General features: G+C 56.0%; 1 protein-coding gene across 2 annotated transcripts in view; it reads left to right on the top strand.

Annotated features, from left to right (window-relative positions):
* Positions 1-348: 348 nt before the first annotated feature.
* LSS (lanosterol synthase (2,3-oxidosqualene-lanosterol cyclase)) overlaps positions 349-22,224 on the top strand; it is a 34,892-nt gene continuing 13,016 nt past the window's right edge. Inside the window, exons 1-15 of one of the 2 annotated variants that reach the window (XM_011996838.1) lie at positions 349-487; positions 3,272-3,380; positions 4,033-4,154; positions 6,348-6,444; positions 9,310-9,445; positions 10,038-10,146; positions 10,524-10,642; positions 12,108-12,205; positions 12,870-12,897; positions 15,228-15,284; positions 16,351-16,422; positions 17,648-17,698; positions 18,350-18,499; positions 19,177-19,273; positions 20,106-20,211. In XM_011996838.1, coding sequence (XP_011852228.1) covers positions 409-487; positions 3,272-3,380; positions 4,033-4,154; positions 6,348-6,444; positions 9,310-9,445; positions 10,038-10,146; positions 10,524-10,642; positions 12,108-12,205; positions 12,870-12,897; positions 15,228-15,284; positions 16,351-16,422; positions 17,648-17,698; positions 18,350-18,499; positions 19,177-19,273; positions 20,106-20,211 — 1,430 coding nt within the window. In that variant the 5' untranslated portion in view covers positions 349-408. The remainder of the gene's footprint in view (positions 488-3,271; positions 3,381-4,032; positions 4,155-6,347; positions 6,445-9,309; positions 9,446-10,037; positions 10,147-10,523; positions 10,643-12,107; positions 12,206-12,869; positions 12,898-15,227; positions 15,285-16,350; positions 16,423-17,647; positions 17,699-18,349; positions 18,500-19,176; positions 19,274-20,105; positions 20,212-22,224) is intronic. The other variant, XM_011996839.1, reaches the window with a different exon arrangement.

A 22,224-nucleotide genomic window follows, 5' to 3' on the forward strand; every position in this document is an offset into this window, starting at 1 on the left:
GGGAAAGGCTGTGCCACCCCTTGGGCCCTTTTTGAGAGGCCCGAGTCCCAGGCCCAGGTGGGCACCCGTGCCCCACCCCACACTCTGGGTGCCTGGTTTATTCCAGACGTCTTGGAGAAGTTAAGAATACGTGACTGGAAAGTAAAGCAGTGAAAATGTGCAACTGTTCTTTTACTTTGCTGAGGTGTGATATCGAAGAGTTTCAGACTTTTGATGGAAACAGCTGACACTTTTAAAGTAATTTAGATTCACTGTTTTGACTTGGGCTGTATATGAAGAGGGCTCCTCTGGCCGCTCAACAGTCCCGTCAGCTCTCTCTCTTTTTTTTTTTCTTCGGTCTCTTTGCAGAAGAATTACTTTAAGGACTTGCCCAAAGCCCACACCGCCTGTGAGGGGGCTCTGAACGGGATGACATTTTACGTGGGGCTGCAGGCTGAGGATGGGCACTGGACGGGTGACTACGGTGGCCCGCTTTTCCTCCTGCCAGGTAGGAGTATGCTGCCCCAGCCTGAGGGTATGGCCACCCTGGATCACCCTTGGGATCCTGCCCCAGCCTGGTCTAGGGTTTTGATGAAGCAGGTGAAAATCCAGGGGCTCACATAGAAAAGGGCTGGCAAACTCTGCTCTGTGTCAGAATCGTCCTGCTATTGGCTAGCCTTGCCAGTGTAGGGTGACAGGCTCTCTGATAAGAGAAGCAAGTGGTTCTCTAGGGGTCTGTGTTGCCTTGAGGGAGGAGGAAGATGGGCTTTGAAGTCTCAGTACAGAGTGGGATGGGCATTCCAGGTGGAAGACCTAGCCTGTGCCAAGGGGCTGTAGGTGGGCAGAGTGGTGGGTGGGGAGCTGTTACCTGCTGTGAACTTACTCTTAGCTACTGCAGGGGAACTTCAGGTTCAGGCTGGTGAGTAGGAGGAGCATAGCAGTTGGACTACCTGGGTATTGAACTGATTTGAACTGATTTGGCTACACAAGACTATTTTGCATACTGGGAGTGTTTCTCTACAGAAATCCTCAGCCTTGTAAAATGGGAAATTCCCTCCTATGAATTTATGAAATAGGACTTTTTCCCCTAGTGACTTGTGATCACATTGTTTCAATGATGTGAATTCCTACATAAATAGGTTTTGTTTCTGTAATGACTTTTATTGATATGTCATTTTCTTTTACTACGGTGATTTTGTAGTAGATAGAAAGTCCTTATATATCTTTGTTGCGTTTCTTTTTAAAACATCTCTTACATGTGTCTATTCATTTACTCATCCAAATTGCCTTTATCCTGATTCCGTCCCAGAATAAAACCTGTTGGGACTTGAAATGAAGTTGCATTAGGTTTATATGTTAGTTTGGGAAAAGTTGGCCTTTAATGTTAAAAACAGTTCCATGGTGTTTGAGCCCTGCTCAAGTCCTGTTCTTCTTTTAGTCCTTAGAATAAGCCTAATGAGATACATTAGGAAGCTGAGGCACATTTATTCCAGGTCACTAGACTAGCAGGAGGAGCACTGGGATCCCATCTCTGCTTTGACTTCTAGCCCTGCTGCCACCTGGACTGTACAGCTTTGAGTTTTCCTGTCCTGGGATTTGAGGGCTTGTCCTTAGGGGAAGTCAAGGTGCTCTTTCTTCCCTTGGCCCCATCAGGGAATGTTGAGACTGTTCCCAGGGCTCCTGGTAAGGCAATGACATAGAGTTGGTCAGGAGATAGGTCAGCCTCACTTTGCCTCTGTAGCCTCATCTGTGACAGGATTGGAATCAGGTTTGGTTATGTGCACAGTGTCAGGCACGCAGTGGTGCTTGGTCGGTGGGGACTACTGTGTTGTTTGTTCTTGCTGCTTTGGCTCTGGGCTTAGCTTGCTGGGACCCTTCCTGTGGGCTGGTTGTGAGTTGGAGTTTTTTTGTTTTTTGTTTTTGAGACAGCATTTCGCTCTTGTTCCCCAGGCTGGAGTGCAATGGCACGATTTTGGCTCATTGTAGCCTCCGCCTCCTGGGTTCAAACGATTCTCTTGCCTCAGCCTTCCGAGTAGCTGGGATTACAGACATGCGCCACCATTCCTGGCTAATTTTTGTATTTTCAGTAGACACGGGGTTTCACCATGTTGGTCAGGCTGGTCTCAAACTCCTGACCTCATGATCCGCCCCCCTCAGCCTCCCAAAGTACTGGGATTACAGGTGTGAGCCACCGCGCCTGGCTGAGTTGGAGCTTTTCTTCCCTGTTTCTGGACTTTGGAAAATGCTCCTGGTCCATGATACTATGTAGACAACTCCCATCGAGTGTGGCCTGTGCAGCATTGGGCAGCACTGTGGTGAGCACTGAGTGGGGTCTGACCTAGCCCCACCATTTACTGGCTGTGCCTCAGTTCCCTTGCCTGTAAAATCAGGAAGATGCTGGCTCTGCTCCTGTCTGCACATTTCCCGGTCCTAACAGCATTATAACTGTTAGGAAAGAGATGGGCTTGTTTTGGGATGGCTCATTTTATGTGACCCCGTGCGCTGTCTCTGAGTCCATTGCTCTTCTTCCAGGGCGTGTCTGGATGGTTTGAACACTAGGGCTTCTGATGCTCTAAGCCAGAGTCAGGTATTCATTCCATGGCACATGTGGCTGGGGTCTGCCCTGAGACCTGTCCCGTGCCAGGCTCTGGGGGCACATGGCTGATGGAACCAAGCATGGGGGGTAGAGGGTGGCCTGTGAGCACCATGCCTGAGAGGACCAGGCTGGGGACGGAAGGTTCTTAGTGGATAATATTTATTGTTGTCTCTCCCTCCCCCCTAACATTTGCAAAGCGGCATATGCTTGTAAAAAATTTATGAAACAGAAAAATATAAATAAGCAAATAGGTATTACCGCATGCAAGGGTGACCAATTTTGTATTTTTCTTCCTAGCAGATGTTAAAGCAAGACCAACAGCCTCCCCTCATGGAAGGCCCACTGATCTAAAATGTTGGTTCCTTTTGGACCTTCAGGGCACTTGGGAGAGGCCTTCTTGAGGTGCTGTGCAGGGTTTGGTGTTTCTCTGAGCGAGATGGTCATGGGAGCCAGGCATGGCTGAGTGGACTCTGCAGGCCCTAGGCAGGGAGCATCGCCTGTGCTGTGGCTGACGTTCCCTCTGGCCCTGTTCCCAAAGTCCCCCATGGGGGCCTGGGAGGAATGGCCTTTCCAGGGGGTGTTTTCATGAGAAGGAGATAGCTCCCTGTTGGAGTGAGGTGCTCAGGAGGAAAGGGGCCTGGTCTTAGCAGTGATGACCACCTGCCCCCAGCGAGGAACATCTCTCCTGCCACACAGGCCTCCTGATCACTTGCCACGTGGCACGCATCCCTCTGCCAGCCGGATACAGAGAAGAGATTGTGCGGTACCTGCGGTCAGTGCAGCTGCCCGACGGTGGATGGGGCCTGTGAGTGTGCCTCCCCTGTGTCACTGCACATGTGCATGTGTGTGTTCTCATGATGTAGGAGATGCTTGGGTTTCCAGGCAGCTGCCAAGGATTAGGAGTGATTGCAGCTGTGGGCCCGGGGTGGGTTCGGAGAGACTAGCAGGAGGGGAGTGGGCTGGAGGCTGTGCAGGTGGGGCCTCGGCTTCACATCTTTTGTTAAATGGGTTTTGTGACTGTTAGGACACTCTTGAGACCCACATGTGAAAACTGTCAGTCTGTTATCACTTAAGGCAGAAGAAAGTTGCCTTTGACTCTGGGCTGGCAGCAGGTGGAGGCAGGGCCTGACAGCTTTCTTGCCGTGTGGCACACGCTTTGGGAGCAGAGCTGTAGCCCAAAGTGAACCGCCCTGGGGCTAGAAGTGTTGACTCAGGCATGGGAAGGTGTAGAGCAGGCGAGTCAGGGTGAGGAAGGTGCGGGGGACTTGGTTGTCATGGGAGGTGCGTGAATCTGTACTGCAGAGTGGCTGCCCGGGGGTCTCCTGTGGTGGCACGTTATGTCAGGGTAAGGTGTTTTAGCATTCTTAGTTTTCTGAGGAAACTCCACAGAAAGTTTTACTTTATTTCTTAGAAGTAAGGACAGATACCAGTTTCTCACCTGTCCTCTGCCCCTCTAGGCACATTGAGGATAAGTCCACCGTGTTTGGGACTGCGCTCAACTATGTGTCTCTCAGAATTCTGGGCGTTGGGCCTGACGATCCTGACCTGGTACGAGCCCGTAACATTCTTCACAAGAAAGGTATGGCCTGTGCAGCATGTCCTGGGCGGGGAGTTCGTGTTATCTCGATAATGAGCTCTCGCATACGAGATACAGAAAGATGCACTTCCAGCTGAAACAATGGGCAAAGCACATGAGCAGGGAATTTGTCAAAACAGAAGTAGGCAGAAACTGTTTAACCTAGGCATCGTTTTTTTAAAAAAGCAAATTAAGAGCCAGGCACAGTGGCTCACGCCTGCAGTTCCAGCACTTTGTGAAATTGAGGTGGAAGGACCACTTGAACCTAGGAGTTTGAGGCCAGCCTGGGCAACATGGTGAGACCTGGTCCCTACAAAAACAATAAAATATTAGCCAGGTGTGATGATATACACCTGTAGTCCTAGCTGCTTGGAGGCTCGTAAGGCAGGAGGATCACTGGAGCCCAGGAGTTCTGGGTTGCAGTGAGCTGATTGTACCACTGCACTCCGGCCTGGGTGACAGAGTGAGACCCTGTCTCTGAAAAAATAAAAAAGCAAAGCAAATTAAGACAACTAGGTAATTCTGTTTGTTTCCTGAACTGGCAAAGACTTAAACGAAGAATGTTAATATGTCCACCTTCTTGGGGCAGCCTGACCACAGGCGAGAGCAGGCCTGGAGCTTGCACCTTCCGAGCTGGCTGTCTACGTCTCCAAGCCCTGGCTGTCCACCTCTCCAAGCCCCAACTGTCTACCTCTCCAAGCCCTGAGCTGTCCACCTCTCCAAGCCCCGGCCTAGCTACCTCTCCAAGCCCTGGCTGTCCACTTCTCCAAGCCCCGGGCTATCCGCCTCTCGAAGCCCTGACTGTCCACCTCTCCAAGCCCCAACTGTCTACCTCTCCAAGCCCCAGCCTGGCTCCCTCTCCAAGCCCTGGCTGTCCACCTCTCCAACCCGCGGCCTGGCTACCTCTCCAAGCCCCGGTCTGGCTACCTCTCTAAGCCCTGACTGTCCATCTCTCCAAGCCCCGGCCTGGCTACCTCTCCAAGCCCTGGCTGTCCACCTTTCCAAGCCCTTGGCTACCTCTCCAAGCCCCAGCCTGGCTACCTCTCCTCTTGCCTATAGGCCCTGAGGGCAGTTCCAGCCCAAGGGAATCCATGGCTCCTGCTTCTCCAAGAAAACCTAGTTCATGTTGTGGCTCTGCAGAGCCTGGCCTGGTCTTGTCTTCTGCCTTTCACGGACCTTCCGTAGCCAATCCCACCTACCCTGCTCTCTGCTCCATGCACAGGGGCCTCCTGTCAGCTCCTCAAAAGGCCCTTGCTATCCCAGGGCTCGCCGTGCACTGCTTCCTTAACCTGGAGCCTCTTACCTTCCACTCCTGCCCCGCTGGCTCACACTTTACATGTTCCTTCTTTGAGGACCTCTTCCTGACCTACCATGCCAGATGGAGTGTCCTGTTACGCATTCTCACGAGATCCTGCCGCATGGGCTTGTCACTGTTGTCATCAGTTCACTGTCAGCCTTTGGTGTCATTGATGCTGCGTCCCCAAGGCTGCTGTCTGGCTCCCACCACACTCCTGGCGCCTGTCTGGTGAAGGAATGTGTTTAGGCTGCACTTTGCCTAGTAGCTTTGTGAGCCTTTGACTTTTGCGTACCTTTTGGGGTTTGGAGCAGGGGCTCCTCAGAAGCGTGTTTAGATGGCGTGGCTGTGCCAGAACTGCATGCTGCTGAAGTGGCTCTGGCATGGGGCCAGTGTGCTGGAGCTACTCTGGAGTTTGGGGTTGTCCTTGTTCCCGTACGGGACCAGTCTGCCAAGTGGAGATGACACAGATGGGGGCAGCCCAGGCTTGGCTTAGAGGGCGAGGCCGAACGTGCGCTGTCACTTCCCCGCATTGCCTTCTCCAGGTGCATGTGCACCTGGGCCCCTCGCTCACCTGAGCACTGAGGTGTCCCTGAACCTTCCCAGGTAGCTGTCTTCACGTGCTCCTTCCTGGGGCCAGGGGTTGCAAACACCTCTCCTGGGGCTGGACACACTCACTCCCAGGGAAGCCACTGGTTCCACCTAGGAGCCGTGTATCCAGGGCAGTTCTGAGCACTCTGGAACCTGCTTCGCACATGGGGGTTGCAAGATCCGCATGCGGCTGCCCTTGGCTCATGGAGAGGGGCACACGTGACTCCCAGAGGGTGAAGCTTCCCAGCTAGAGCAGTGCTGGCTTTGCTGACAGGAAGCAGATGACATGGGCCTATTCTCTCTCCCCTCAGGTGGTGCTGTGGCCATCCCCTCCTGGGGGAAGTTCTGGCTGGCTGTCCTGAATGTTTACAGCTGGGAAGGCCTCAATACCCTGTTCCCAGAGATGTGGTATGTCTGCTGTTGATTTGGTTGTTGGGCTGCTGCTGCCGTCCCGAGGAGTAGAGTGACAGGGACCATGCGTGGGTCAGGCGCAGGCTGTGACACAGAGAGGGGTGGTCATTCTGTGGGTGGGGGGAGTTAGACTCCTGGCAGAGGCCCTGATCGAGCTTGAGTTCTATAGGGATACAGAAAGGGGGAGGTTCCCAGCTGGGCAGGAAGGAGGCTGTGCCGTGGATGGAGGTACCCGAGTCAGGCTGCAGGCAGGGCTGGGTGGCTTCCATCTTGCTATGGAAGACTCTGAGCATCTGTAGGAGTAGGGGAGGCTGCCCCTCCCCCAGCCAGCACGGGGGCGTCCTATGCTGCTGCTGCTGTGCCTGTCTCCTTTGCTGGTGAATGTGAAGTGTGTCCCACCGGGACACCTCACCTGTGGACTCAGTGTGTGTGCCTTTAAAAGATCAGTGTTTGCGGCCAGGTGCGGTGGCTCACGCCTGTAATCCCAGTGCTTCCAGAGGCCAAGGCGGGCAGATCACAAGGTCAAGAGATCGAGACCATCCTGGCCAACGTGGTGAGATCCGTCTCTACTAAAAATACAAAAATTAGCTGGGCATGGCGGCCCACGCCTGTAGTTTCCAGCTACTCGGGAGGCTGAGGCAGGAGAATCATTTGAACCTGGGAGGCAGAGGTTGCAGTGAGCCAAGATTGTGCCACTGCACTCCAGCCTGGCAACAGAGCAAGACTCTGTCTCAAAAAAAGAAAGATCAGTGTTTGTTTTTTTAAACAGAACCACATACTGTTTAAATACTCAGCAAAATCAACATTAATTTCTTATCATCTGGTGTTTTTTTGTTCTGTTTTGTTTTGAGACAGAGTCTTGCTCAGGCTGGAGTGCAGTGGCATGATCTTGGCTCACTGCAACCCCCGCCTCCCGGATTCAAGCGATTCTCCTGCCTCTGCCTCCCGAGGAGCTGGGATTACAGTCTCAGGCCACCACACCCAGCTAATTTTTGTATTTTTAGTAGAGACAGGGTTTCACTCTGTTGGCCGGGCTGGTCTCAAACTCCTAACCTCAGGTGATCCGCCTGCCTTGGCCTCTCAAAGTGCTGGGAGCCATGAGCCACTGCGCCCGGCCTTACCTGGTCTCTTTAACCGCTGTCTTGTAACATTTTGTGGCTATCTATTGAAAGCAGTGAACATTTCCCCAGAAAACACTCATGCATATGAGTTTACCCCGTTATACGTTTTGGGAAGTGAGACCCTGGAACCACACAGAGCCCCTGCTGGCTTCCTGGAGTGCTGTGGGAACCCTGGTGGGGATCTCCCCTAGAGAGCTGTCAGCACGGCTGGGGGTCCCTTGTGTTAGATGACTTTGGTGGAGGGGGGATCAAGCTGGCAGGAAGTGAAGGGACTGCTCAAGAGGGGACAGCAGTGTCCTGATACAAAGGCCGGGGGTTTCACCCCGGAAGCCAGTTTGGGTGGTGAGGGGAGGCACGGGGATGACGAGATCACCCCCAGAGGGTAGACAGAGCTGAAAGAGTAGGGGGCAGGGTAGGGCCATAGAGCACATGGGTTGGGAGGTGTCCTGGGGCCATTCAGGTGCCAGCTGGACTCTGCACCTCACCCATGTGTAATGAGCAGCAGAGGAAGGACTGAGACGGCAGTCGGCACAGCTGCCAGGGCAGGGGGGATATAGAGTCCACACGCTGGTGCTGGTGAGGGCGTCTCATCTGCTCCACTTGGTGGGGCCGTCAGTCAGTGCTGCTGCAGGAGCACACTAGGGTGCTGCTTGTCTTTGCTGGAGTTGCTTGGAGGGTGGGTTGGGAGGTGAAAGGAGGACCACAGACCTGAATCACTCCAGCTGCAGAAATGCTGGAAGTATAACCCAAAATATTAAAAAAAAAAAAACACCCTTTTAAGTAAGTGAATGTGGAAGTGGGCCAAGGCCCGATGCCACAGTCAGGGAGCAGGAAAGGCTCATCATTGCTCACCCTCCTGTGGCATCACATAAGGATGGGGGCTAGCAGGGAAAGGGTAGAGAAAACCTGAGGCACGCACAGACCCTGGGAAGCTGGTGGAACTGTGCTAATGTCAGCAGCCAGTGATCAAAGACCCAGGCCTTAGGGAGATTCCACAGACCTACAGTTTCTTTTTTCTTTTTTTTTGAGACAGAGTCTCGCTCTGTCACCAGGCTGTGTGCAGTGGTACAATCTCGGCTCATTGCAACCTCCTCCTCCTAGGTTCAAGCGATTCTCCTGCCTCAGTCTCCTGAGTAGCTGGGACTAGAGTCACATACCACCATACCTGGCTAATTTCTGTGTTTTTAGTAGAGACAGGGTTTCGCCATGTTGGCTAGGCTGGTCTCAAACTCCTGACCTCAAGTGATTCACCAGCCTCGGCCTCCCAAAGTGCTGGGGTTATAGGCGTGAGCCACCGCGCCCAAAGTTTCTTAACCTTTTAAAAGTAAACTTTAAATTTTGGAGTAGTTTCCAATTTCTGGGAAAGTTGCAAAGACAGCCGAGAGTGTTCCCTGGGGCCCTCACACCATATCCCCATTGTTGATGTTTTATGTTACCAAGGTATGTTTGTTGTAGCTAAGAAACCCACAGACAATCCTAAGCCTTTAGGAGCTCCATCACCTGGCTTTAGTATGCAAAATGCTGACCAAACTAGGAGGTGCAGCTCCTCGGAGGGTGCATCTGCAGTTCAACTGTCCCCCTCAGGAGCACGGTTGGGAAATGCCCGCAGATGCACTGACGTGGTGGGGAATAGCCATCCATCCACCAGTGTTCATGCTTGGAAGGGCCCAAGGTATGGATGCTGGCGGAGGGGGCAGGTTTGAGTCTTGGGGTCTCCCACTGATTCCTGCCGTTGCCCCAGGCTGTTTCCTGACTGGGCACCGGCACACCCCTCCACACTCTGGTGCCACTGCCGGCAGGTGTACCTGCCCATGAGCTACTGCTATGCCATTCGGCTGAGTGCCACGGAGGACCCGCTGGTCCAGAGCCTCCGCCAGGTAGGACCTCATCAGGGAACAAAGCGAGGGCCTCTGGGGCTGGGACCCACAGGGCCTGGGGCTTCTGGAATCCAACCACAGCTGTCCACTCACCTGGCGGCCCTGTGGAGCCGAGAGCCCTGTGATCAGAGCAGAGCCTCCACCTTCCTCCATTCTATAATAAATAGTGAGCAAGCTCTGCCCAGAGGGGACTTGTGCTATGGGACAGGCAGCAGCTGTAGCCCAGGGTTCCTGGGGGTACTTCCAGGACTCAAGGGATGCAGGAGGCAGATGCGCACTGTGTGCTCTGGAAGCAAACAGAGGGGTTTGAGGTGCAGGATGTTTATCAGGCCTGCCCTGGGGAAGGAGGAGGGGCAGAAGGAGGAAATGAGCGTCTGGGCAGACCTGGGGCTCATGGAGCTGGGGAGCTCCTCCGAGCAGTCTTCACACAGGGCCCTTCGTGTGCCCTTGGGGTCAGTTGCTGGAGGGACCCCCACCCAGGAAGGGACTAGCCCGGGGCCCTGGGGCATGTGGTGGGAGGCCACCCCTCCTGGTTTGAGCCAGGCCTGCCGGGTGCCCCCAGGCCCCCAGGCTCAGACACTGCGCCCACCAGGAGCTCTATGTGGAGGACTTCGCCAGCATCGACTGGCCGGCACAGAGGAACAACGTGGCCCCCGACGAGCTGTACACGCCGCACAGTTGGCTACTCCACGTGGTGTATGGTGAGCACCTCCTGAGGGGCTGGCAGGGCAGCCAGGGGTCAGGGTGTTGCCCATTCATTCACGTACTCATCCCCTGCCAGCGGCACTGGGCCACCCCCTCTGTGCCAGGCCCCGGGGCGGGATCTCATCGCCCTGCTCCTCCCCACCGAGAGCCAGCTGGTCTTCCACTCTCAGGAGCCCACCCTGTGCAAGGGTGTGTGGTAGGAGGTGTGCGGCAGCCCCTCCTGGGCAGGGAAGGAGGAGCTCGGAGACCAGGCCTGGGGGTGGGTTGTGGGGGAACCCTGGGGAAGGGCAAGTCCGGATACTGCAGTGCACAGGGCTCCAGGCCGAGGCCAGTGTCATGGTGTCTGGCATCCACTGACCTGCGTCCCCTGCAGCGCTCCTCAACCTCTATGAGCGCCACCACAGTGCCCACCTGCGGCAGCGGGCCGTGCAGAAGCTGTATGAACACATTGTGGCTGACGACCGATTCACCAAGAGCATCAGCATTGGCCCGGTCAGTGCCCCTGCCTGGCTGCTGACCGCAGCCCCTGAGGGTTAAGGTCCGAGAGTGAAGTCCTGGAGGCCGGGCTGTGAGCTGGGAGTGGGGTCTCCTGGAGCTCCTCCATTTGGGAGGTGGCCCTCCGATCTCACAAACGTTTGAGGGCTTCTGTCCTGGTCCCCTGCACGCCCAGCTCAGTGAAGCCGCCCCACCACACTCAACTTTTCCTTCCGTCCCCCACCAGCTCTTGTCCTCAGTGTGCCTGGACACTCTCCTGGAGGCCCCTTCCTGAGATCCTGCTGGCTAGCTGGGAGGGGTGCTTTTTCCTCACTTGGTTCCCTCCGAATTCCTCTCCCCAAATAGTTCATCATTCGCCATTCTCCCATCCGGTTTAGACATGCCCAGGGTGGGTGGGGGTAGCAGGGTCCTTGGGTTCCACTCCTGATTCCTCCTGCCTAGCTAGGGACTTGGAGCGCTAGCCTCTGTGGGGCCTGCAGGGGGCCAGGTGTGGGCCAGTTCAGTGACCTTGGAGGTGCAGTCCCCGGGCTACTGGTGCAAGGCCGCCTCCTGACAGAGTCAGCAGCTCCTGGGCTGTGCCGTAGCTGCTGCGGCGTAGTGGGTTGGCCTGGGCATTCTCTAGACATACCCAGGTGGCACTGGCCACTGAGTCCCACCCTGACACTGCATCTCGGGTTTCTGGGGCCTCTTGCCACCTCAGTGAATCACCAATTCTGATGGACCCTGCAGCGGGTCCCTTGTTTGCTGCTCAGCAGTGGTGTGGTTCTTTGTGGGTTTTGGTTTAATCCCACGTAGAGCACATCTGTACTAAATGCATTAGAAACACGCTTACAATTGGATCTTGACTTGTGAGATCCATAAGTAAAAAGTTGGGGGCCTCTGGAACGTTCTGTTCTGAGGAAGAAGGGGGGCAATCGGTCCCTACTGCTACAGTCCTGTCTTCGCATCTCTTCCTGGGCCCGTCAGGCCCCGTCCTCTGTCCCCTGTGTTGTCTCTAAGGCACCTGGTAGCCCACGCCCCTCTGGCACCTCCTGGAACCCTTTGCTTCTCCCTGATGGAGTGCCGGTCAGTCCTCACACGCTAAGCCAGGCTGTGGCCTCGGCCGACACTGCCTCTGTCTGAGTCAGGTCCTGGGGACACAGTTGTTGCCCATCCTCACTCAGGAAACGCCTGTTAGAGCAGAAGGACCCTGTCCTGGCCCTGAGTGAGCTGTACAGGACCTTATCCCTGGGGTCTGCTGTGGTTCTGGACGGGACTTTGTCCCTGGGGGCTGCTGTGGGTCTGGACGGGACCTTGTCCCTGGGGGCTGCTGTGGGTCTGGACGGGACCTTGTCCCTGGAGGCTGCTGTGGGTCTGGACGGGACCTTGTCCCTGGGGGCTGCTGTGGGTCTGGACGGGACCTTGTCCCTGGGGGCTGCTGTGGGTCTGGAGCAGAGCCCTGACAGGGCTGTGTCTCCTGCAGATCTCGAAAACCATCAACATGCTTGTGCGCTGGTATGTGGACGGGCCCGCCTCCACTGCCTTCCAGGAGCACGTCTCCAGAATCCCGGACTATCTCTGGTGAGTGTGGCTGGGATGTGCTGGTGAGGACTCTCACGAAGGCTGGGTCTGAGCCCGGCTGCGTCCCAGTGAGGGGGCCCCCACGGTGCCATCTGGGAATGCTGCCAGGGAATACCACAGGCACCAGCAGTGTCAGGGCTTGTGGAAGCCACTGAGGGTTGTCTTTGAATTGGAAGATTTGCCACCCAGTGGAAGCGTGGGGTGGTCCCAGAAGGTAGAGTGAGGAAGGGGGTGGTAGGTAGCAGGGCAGCTTCAGGTTGGCGTCAGGGAGGCCTGTGGACAAGGGGAGCTTGTCAGCCACGGACTGTGCCCTGGAGGTGGGGCCGCTGTCATGGAGGGCACAGAGCCGTCCCACAGTGGGAAGCTCTTCCTCTGGTCCCTTGGCACTGCACGAGGGCAGCAGGGATGGCGTAGCCTGGGGTCAGGGACTGCCCCTTGCCTTGGGTGTGCCCCTCCTGGGTGAGTGTGTCCTGTCTTCCATAGAGTGTGGCCCTCATGCCCAGGAGCCCAGCAGCCCAGTTGGGGTGGTATCCAGGCCAGTGCCAGGCCTCGGGGGAGGGGACAGACCCCCTCTCTGGGACCCTCCTGGGTGCAGGGTCTGGGTAGCCAGCTGGGCTTCCAGCTTTCTCCTTGCACCTGACTTGGGCTTTTTTTGTCCTCACAGGATGGGCCTTGACGGCATGAAAATGCAGGTAAGGGCTGCAGGACTGCGGCTGCCTGCTTCCTTTGCAATCATTTCTACCCTCTGTTATTTTTCCTTTGGGGTTCAGAAATAACTCCTCCTGGACCAGGTCCCGGCAGCGTGTGGCCAGAGGCTGCGTCAGTTGAGGCCTCTGGCCGTGTCCCTGTGGGTGCCCACAGTTCTCCAATGTCTGTCTGCTGCTGTCCTGTTTGCATTTTGCCCTGATGGTCCGAGTGGGCTCAACTGTGTAACGACAGACCCAGAGCTGCAGAAGCTCTCATCTTGTTACTGTGGCAGGAGGTGGCTCTGCTTCGTGGGGGCTTCTCCTCCGTGCACTCTTAATTTAAGAGGCTCCTTCTTCAGGTGCTGGGTGGACGGGAGCCTGGAGGACCGTGGTGGCCTGTGGCCGGGCCTGGGAGCTCCCCGAGGACTTGGCCTGAGTGGGCTGGAACCCAGTCATGAGGGGCACCAAGCACAAGAGAGTGGGGAGGCCAGTGTGGGATCCTGGCTGACCCTGGCCCTGTCCTGGCTCTGGGGGCCCTAGAGACCCCAGTCCTGTCCGACTGGGCTGAGCCTGCGCCCCTTTGTGCATTGACACAGTGGGTGTGTCAGAAACCCAGAAAGCGTTGCCCTGTGCCTTGTGGTCTAAGGAGGGTTACGCCCTGCGGGGCCTGTCTTCTGTCCCCCACACTGATTCAGTGTGGGAATATGGAGTCTCCAGAGGTGTCCTGGGTGTCACATTTGGGATAGACACACATGGGCCCAGCACTGCCCGCCCCAGGGCTACCCTTGGTGCCAGGTGCCCCCAGCCACGAGCTTTTACACAGCTGGCCTTGAGCTCTCCAGAGGCTCCCTGGACACTGTCTGTGTTTTGTGAAAAGGTTTTCAAAACATATGCAAGGTAGAGGTGAGTAACAGGCACTAGAGCAGGCCCTGGCCTCCCTGGCCCTCCCTATCCAACCCTTCCTGTCCCGCCCTCTCTGTCCGGCCCTCCCTGACCCGCCCTCCCTGACCCTCCCTCCCTGGTCCTCCCTGTCCCTCTGTGACCCTCCTCCCTGGCCCTCCCTGTCCCACATCTCCGACTCCTCAGTGCACCTCAAGCTGATGAGGCCGTCTGTGTTTTTCCAAAATTGCTCTGAGATTGTCACACCCAACAAACTTCATGACGGTTCCTAAGTGTAGTCCTCAGGTTGTGGCTGGTGTGTGTGAATCAGGATTCAGGCCATTCACACAGGCCTTTGGTTGTTGGTCTTTGGGCTCCTGTTAGTCCAGCAGTCTCTGTGGTCTCTTTTCTCCTCCTGGAAGATGTGTCCCGAAGGGCTTCACATTCCAGATCTGACTGGTTGCTCCTGCTGTTCCCTGAGTTTTTGTAAACTGGCCAGGCCCTGAGGCTTGATCCCGTTGTGTTTCTTTGGCGAGAATGCTTTTCTGGTGGTCCCCGCCTTGTCCCTCCAGTGCGTGTATCTGGATGCCTCTGCCACACACCACCCTCCGCCCAATCCCCATGTCTGTCTTGGTCAGTGCCCAGCTCTGTCTCACTAGGGTTTGGTTACCGGCCCTTTGAACTGAGACCAGAGTGTGTACCTGTGAGCCCAGCTTGGGGTGAGATATGAGGTGGGGCCTTCCCAGCCCTGTGCAGAATTCCCATCACCTCCAGGTGTACTCATTAGCCGGGCGCGGTGGCTCACGCCTGTAATCCCTACACTTTGGGAGGCCGAGGAGGGCAGATCACGAGGTCAGGAGATTGAGACCATCCTGGCCAACATGGTGAAACCCCAACTCTACTAAAAAATAGAAAAAAAATTAGCCGGGCGTGCTGGCGGGCGCCTGTGGTCCCAGCTACTCGGGAGGCTGAGGCAGGAGAATGGCGTGAACCCAGGAGGCGGAGGTTGCAGTGAGCTGAGATTGCGCCACTGCTCTCCAACCTGGGCGACAGAGTGAGACTCCATCTCAAAAAAAAAAGAAATGGGGGTCATTTCCAAGTGTCACCATGACTGAGGTGCGCTGCTGTCACTGGGTGAGAGCAGCTGGATGCTCTGTGTGTGGGTACTGGAGCCTCTGACGGATCGTCCAGTCCTAGAAGTGTCCTCAGAGGGACGCTGACCTGCCTGGTGGCCCATGAAGAAAGGGGGTGCTCCACGAGGCTCCCTGACCTGTGTCTGCCTGCAGGGCTCAGAGGGGTCAGCCATGAGGGGTGCCCAGGGCTCAGAGCCTGAGGCTGAGTGTTGGCTGGGTGGGAGCCCCCACACCTGGCCCTCAGGTGCCCATTGGATCCTGGAGGCAGTGGCTGGGAGTGGGAGGGGCTGCACCCGCTGTTGTAACACCGTCCTCTGTGTGTAGGGCACCAACGGCTCACAGATCTGGGACACCGCCTTCGCCATCCAAGCTCTGCTTGAGGTTCGTGGCTCCTCTTTTCTCAGCCTCCGCTGACCTTCCTGTGCATGTGAGCCCATGCATTCACCTGAGGGCAGCACTGCTGGCCACACGGTTGCCACTCCTTGGTATTTCCAGTGACCTGGGCTCTGGCCTCTGGCTTCAGATGGTCATGCTGTGGAGGGGGCGGCCTTGGCCAGCAGCCCTGGGTGTTGGGCTGGGTCGGGGGCCTTGGGAGGGCAGGGGCTGGAGGCCGTGTGAGAAGGGGAGCCTGGTGAAGGCTGTTTCTGAGAGTGCAGGCAGGAGTGGGACTCCAGGCTCTTCTCAGAAGTGGAACTGCTCGGGCCAGGCACGGTGGCTCACGCCTGTGATCCCAGCACTTTTGGGAGGCCGAGGCGGGTGGATCACAAGGTCAGGAGTTCAAGACCAGCCTGGCCAAGATGGTGAAACCCCGTCTCTACTAAAAATACACAAAAATTAGCCGAGCGTGATGGTGGGCACCTATAATCCCAGCTAGTTGGGAGGCTGAGGGAGAGAATTGCTTGAACCCGGGAGGTGGAGGTTGCAGTGAGCCAAGATTGTACCACTGCACTCCAGCCTGGGTGACAGAGTGAGACTCCGTCTCAAAAAAAAAAAAAAAAAAAGAACTGGAACTGCTTGTGCTTGTTATGGGCATTCTCCAGCCAGTACTGGAGAAAAACAAGAGTGGATTTTTACGCTGGTGGGAATGAGGTCAGTGGGATTCTGAAAGTGTTTCTGGAGAGTCCTGAGGGCTGGGCCACGCAAGGGGCCTGCCCACGCAGGGTGCTGGAGACCCCCTGGGCGTAGATGCTGGCCAGGCAGGTGGGTGCTGGCATCCATAAATGGTCTCTTCTGCGCCCTTCCATCTGCAGTCATATCTCATGGACTTTTGGTTTTTTGTCTTTAAAGGTAAGTGCAACAAGAAACCCTGGCACTGTCTAGAGATGTCCACCAGTTTGATTCTGGTTCCCAGTGAGGGCGGGATGTGGCCAGGACCATCGGGAAACCAGCCCAGCCGTGCTGGCCGTGCAGGGGCAGCTCAGCCTCTCTGTCCTGCTGTCTCTTCCAGGCGGGCGGGCACCACAGGCCCGAGTTTTCGTCCTGCCTGCAGAAAGCACACGAGTTCCTGCGACTCTCGCAGGTGAGGCCAGTGCCTGGGGCTCTGAGGGGGCTGAAGAGGGGGATCAGGGCCAGGAGCTCCGGCAGGCAGAAGTGCCCACCTCGCCTCCACCCTGCCCTATTCCCTGCACTGGTTTTTCAGGTCACCCCCGCCCTCCCCTCCCCTCCCCTCCCTAGCCCCTGCTCCACCCACCAGTCCTCCTCGGGCTGGCCTCACCTGGGGCAGCTCTCTGAGGCCTTCAGGGTGCTGGAGGTGCTGGCAGTTTCTGCATCCTGCTCATGTTGGAGCCACTGTGTGCAGGGGCCAAGCACGGGCAGGGGCTGCACAGCCTACACGGCACCTCCGTGTCTCTGAAGCACCTCTGCCCACGGAGGCGATGCCAGCCTGTGGACTTTCCCTCCTGAGACTGCACCGAAAGCCCCGGTCCATCCTGCCAGATCAGCTGCCCACAGACCCTGCCCGAGCCCGTAGTTTGACCTCAGTGTCTCTCACACATGTCTGCACGCCAGTCTGCAGCCACAGTCATCCCATACATGCACCCCAACCTCCCATGTCTCCCATGCCTCAGCCAGTGTCCCTCTGCCTGGAACCACTGCCCCCCAGCGCCATCTCCCACCCTTCACCTCTCACCAGGACATTCTTCTGCAGGGTTTCTGGGTCTTCCTGGCCTCCGTGTGGCCGAGGCTGGCACCCATCTTGGGCTCAAGCAGAGGAGGGGCATGGTCCTGCTGTGCCTGCCCCTATGGCAGCCTGCTCCTGCTCCTGCCTCCTGCCGAGGACTTGCTCTGGGTGATGGGGACTTGGGGAGGCTGACTGAACCCTACTGCACTCCAGACCTCTTTCCTTCTCACTGAGGTGAGAGGCAGCCCAGGAGCTGAGGTCCACGGATCTGGGATTGTTCAGGAGGCAGCGGGGGCCCCTGGCACAGAGCACACCCGCAGAGACCTGGGCCCCCTCCCTGCCTTCTGGCCAGTGGGGAGATCACAGGGGAGTCAGGTGCCTCCCGTCTGGGCTGGTTTCAGCCCTCAATGGCCAGTCATGTTTCCCAGCAGCCGTGGGTGGTGAGCTGAACAGGTGCAGGCCCTCGGGTGCCTTGCAGCACCATGATGGCTATGGCCGGCAGAGTAAGCTCCCGGGCAGGTCCTGCCTCTCCGGTCCTGCCCAGTCTGTCTCAGTGATGTCCCAGATGGGGATGTCCCGTGGTGACATGTTCTCTGCTTCCACATTTACCCTCGGTGCTGCCAAGGTCCCAGATAACCCTCCCGACTACCAGAAGTACTACCGCCAGATGCGCAAGGTATGCGGAAGCCAGCCCCATCCCTGCCCCGTCCCCAAGGGAGGCCGCCCTCCGCAGGGTGGATCCTTCCATCTGAAGGGGGCTCTTCCTTTGGCATCTCTGGGTGTCCTGCTGTGGTAGACGCCTGGCGTGGGGGCCCATGCCTCGTTGCTGAGCTGCCTGGCACATGGGGGCACAGTTGGCTTGCACACGTGGCTGTGCCTCAGAGCGGTTCAGGTGGTCACGGCACACACGGGCTTCAGAAGGACAGCCGGAGTGTAGTCAGGGCGTCCGGGGAAGGAGAGGGAAGAAGCAGACCTCAGAGCCCGGGTGGGCTGTGACCACAGGTGCAGGCTGTGAAGTTAGGCATGGACACAGCTGCTGCTGCCTGTTTACGATGGGGTGGGGGTCACCTGGGCCCCATCCTATCCGTCGTGAGATCTGAAGGTGTTGAGGGTGTGAGCTGCACCCCTGAGGGTCCCTATGCTGGAAGCTGGAGGTCTGTCTGGATGTACCCAGCTTGGGGCCCTGGCTATACACACACCTTTGGTGGATGGGCCCCTGCCCTGACCGGGTGCTCTGTGGTGGGGACGGATGCGTGCGGCTGTGGGGTGGGTCTGAGAACTGGGGTATGGACACCCCCAACCTGGGGTCACGGCTTGTGCTCTGCAGGGCGGCTTCTCCTTCAGCACGCTGGACTGCGGCTGGATCGTCGCTGACTGCACGGCTGAGGCCTTGAAGGCTGTGCTGCTGCTGCAGGAGAAGTGTCCCTATGTCACCGAGCACATCCCCCGAGAGCGGCTCTGCGATGCTGTGGCTGTGGTAAGGCTGTGGTCCCAGCAGCCCCGTCCATACATCGTGTCCCGCAGAGAGCTGCGTGCTCACTTCCACTCCCGTGGGCTCCGGCCCAGCACACGCTCCGGCCCAGCACACGCTCCGGCCCAGCACACGCTCCGGCCGGGCCGTGGGAGCTTGTCCTTGGACAGCGTCTGTATGTGGAGAACTGTGAGCTCTGGCTAGACCCCTAGGGGCCTTGCTGGGCTGTGTGCACAGGGCCCTGCACTGCGGAGCTGGTGTCCAGCCCAGCACCGATGCTTGCAGGAGCCAGTGTGGCAAGTTTTCTGTCTGGTGGTTTCTGCTGGGTGTCTGAAGAAGGAATTTGTTGGTTCTGGTGCCACATCCTTTCAGCACATCTGGCTTTTGTGTGTGTTTCCCAGTGGAGACCCTGCCCTAATCTGGTAGCACACACTTGGTTTCTAAGTCATGGCACGTGTGGGGGCATATTCCCTGGTGGGTGTGCACGGAGGCCCTGATGGCTGAGGTTGCAGCTGCTGCTTGGGGCACCCAAGGGCTCGGTTAACGTGGAAATCGGGTCTCCACCCTCTGTTCCTGCCCCATCGGTTGTCAGCCCTAGTGTTGCCTCTAGAGAGTTCCGCTGTGGCCTGGGCGTCTGTGTGTCTCAGCACGTGGGTGAGTTCTCGGGTGCTGTGTGATTTCAGCTGCTGAGCATGAGGAATCCTGACGGAGGGTTTGCCACCTATGAGACCAAGCGTGGGGGGCACTTGCTGGAGCTGCTGAACCCCTCGGAGGTCTTCGGTGAGTGGTCGGCCAGTGCTGTGGCACACAAAGCTGGGGTTGGCCAGCGCTGTGGCACACAAACCCAGGGTTGGCCAGCACTGTGGCACACAAACCCAAGGCCAGCGCTGTGGCACACAAACCCAGGGTTGGCCAGCGCTGTGGCACACAAACCCAAGGCCAGCCAGCGCCATGGCACATAAACCTGGGGCTGGCCAGTGCTGTGGTGCACAAACCCGGGGACCAGCTTTTCCCCCTTGCCCAAGGCTGCAAGGGCCCAGGTTCACGAGCAGATCTGTCTGGAACCCTCCCTGAGCCCAGGCCATTCTGCACTCCTCCATCCCCGGGGGTGGCAGGATCCTTGTGTTGTGGATAGGAGGGCATCAGGTCAGACATAGGGGATGGTGGAGGGTTCCGGTGAGATCCGCAGCCTGGGCTGGTTCCCACTCAGTCCACAGGCCTGTGTTCTGGGGGGGCTGCTGTGTGTCCAGAGCGCCTGCAGGGAGGTGTCTGTGGGGACTGAGGGGACCCATGCCATGGGCGGTAGGCTGCTGTGTGTGCGTGGTTGCCACTGTACTGGTCTTGGGGGAGGATCTCACCCCTGGTCCACCTCTGGGCACCTCACATATACCCCCCTTTCTGGTCCCCTCCCATCACACATGGCTTTTTGGGGTGGGGTCACAGCTTTCTGCTGTGTTCCCCTCATCTTCGCTCTCACGTAGCACAGGTGTGTGTCCTGGGCCAGCCAGTGTTTGCTCTGGAGGTTGGTCAGGGAGTCAGGGTCCAGGCCCGGGATTTGGCCTGGGCAGCCAGGGTGAAACTCAACACCTTGGTTGTTCCCTCCCGTTCCCAGGGGACATCATGATTGACTACACGTATGTGGAGTGCACCTCCGCCGTGATGCAGGCGCTTAAGTATTTCCACAAGCATTTCCCGGACCACAGGGCAGCAGAGATCAGGTAAGGAGGGCCTCAGCCCAGGATGCTCTGCCACTCAGTGTGGGGGCTGCCAGGTCGAGGGCCATAACCCAGCGCATCATTCTTTAACACAGGGCCCTGGCGGCCCATCTCAGAAACAAAACTCATGGAAACATGCAAGAGACTTCGGATGTTGTAGAATCCAGTCATATGCCCTGAAGCATGAAAATATCTCTTAGGGGCTCAGAATAGCACAATTATAACACACAAATGGATTTTCTCGCTCTCTTTTAATAATGTTAAAAAGACATTACATACCGAACTCCACCTGTGTCCCAGTAGCGGTTTTTAAGTAACCTTTCCTATTGGAGGGTAGCCAGTATTCAGAAAAGTGTACAGCTTGATCTTCCTGAAGTGAACAGGCGCTGGTGCCAACACTAGACATAGTGACGCCACCAGATCCCTCAGCTCTCCCCATGAGGGGCGCCCACATGCCTGCCAGGTCGTGGGCTTCTGTTGCTTGCTTTGAACCTTGTCTGGGTGGACTCCTGAGGTGCGGAATTCATGTTGCCTTCTGCTCTCCTGCGTGTGGTTAGCCAGGTGGCTCGGGTCACAGCAGCGCTCTCTCCCTCGGGCCTTCGGTTGAACGCCGATGCCGCGCTATGCAGCTGCCTGTTGTCAGCACCCAGGAAGATTTCAGTCTGGGTTATGATGAAGTGTCTACTGTGAACACTCTTGTACTTATCTTTTGGGGGCACCTGGGTACCCATTTCTCATGGTCACATACCTAGGAGTGGCATTGCTATGTTGGAGGGTACGTTATAGGGTATGTGGTTTTTGTAGGTTCTTTTTTTATCCTATTACGATTCCTTTTTTTTACTTTTGTTAAACCTGGTGTAGACTCACCTTGGTCATGATGCATTGTCCTTTTTATATATCGCTAGATTCAATTTGAAGAATATTTTGTTAGGAGTCTAACAACTGTGGTTACAAGAGACAGTGGTCTATAATTTTTTTTTCTTTATAATGTTTTTGTCAGGTTTTCCTGTTAAGATGATGCTGGACTCAGGAAAGCAGTTGGAAAGTGTTTTTTAAAATACTCTTTAGAAGAATTTGTGTAGTATTCATAATATTTCTGCCTTAAATGTTTGGGAAAAATTACTGGAAATGCCAGTTGGGCCTGGAGTTTTCTTTGAGGAAAGGTTTTAAATTAGAAGTTCAATTTCTTTCCTTTTTTCTTTTTTTTTTTTTTTTTGAGATGGGGTCTAACTCTGTCACTCAGGCTGGAGTATGGTGTAATTTCTTTAATAGTTTGTAGGACTGAGCAGATTTTCCATTTTTGTATCAGTCTGGGGAGTCTTCCCATTTCCACTCAGCTTTATACTGATTCGCGCAAAGTTGTTCAGTGTCCTCTTGGATGGCTCTGAGCTCAACGCTGACGTCCTCCTCTTCCTTCTGAGAATCTTACACTGATCTTTTGAAAAAAACCATCTTAGTCTTTGATTCTGTTTTCAAAGAGACTTTATTTTTGGTTTCATCAGTTTCTATTCGTTGTTATTTTCTTTCTTTCTTAATTTTTTTGAGAAGGAGTCTTGCTCTGTCGCTCAGGTTGGACAGCAGTGGTGTGATCTCAGTTCACTGCAACCTCCGTCTCCTGGGTTCAAGCGATTCTCCTGCCTCAGCCTCCCGAGTAGCTGGGACTACAGGTGCTCACCGCGATGCCTGGCCAATATTTTGGTATTTTTATTAGAGACAGGGTTTTATCGTGTTGGCCAAGTTAGTCTTGAACTCCTGACCTCAGGTGATCCGCCTTCCTTGGACTCCCAAAGTGCTGGGATTACAGGTGTGAGCCACCACACCAGCCTTTGTTATTTTCTTTCTCCTTTATTTTTCTTGAATACTTAGATATTTGATGTTCAGGCTTTCATTGAAATACGCACTTAAGGCTATAAATGAGTTTTGATATATCATTCAGTTTGAAGTGTTTTCTGGTGCTCGCTGCGGTAGCACACATACTCAAAGTGTTTTCTGTTTCTACTGTTCTTCTCTGGCCCA

The sequence above is a fragment of the Mandrillus leucophaeus genome, unplaced genomic scaffold (assembly GCF_000951045.1).
Source record: "Mandrillus leucophaeus isolate KB7577 unplaced genomic scaffold, Mleu.le_1.0 Scaffold526, whole genome shotgun sequence".
Classification (NCBI taxonomy): domain Eukaryota; kingdom Metazoa; phylum Chordata; class Mammalia; order Primates; family Cercopithecidae; genus Mandrillus; species Mandrillus leucophaeus.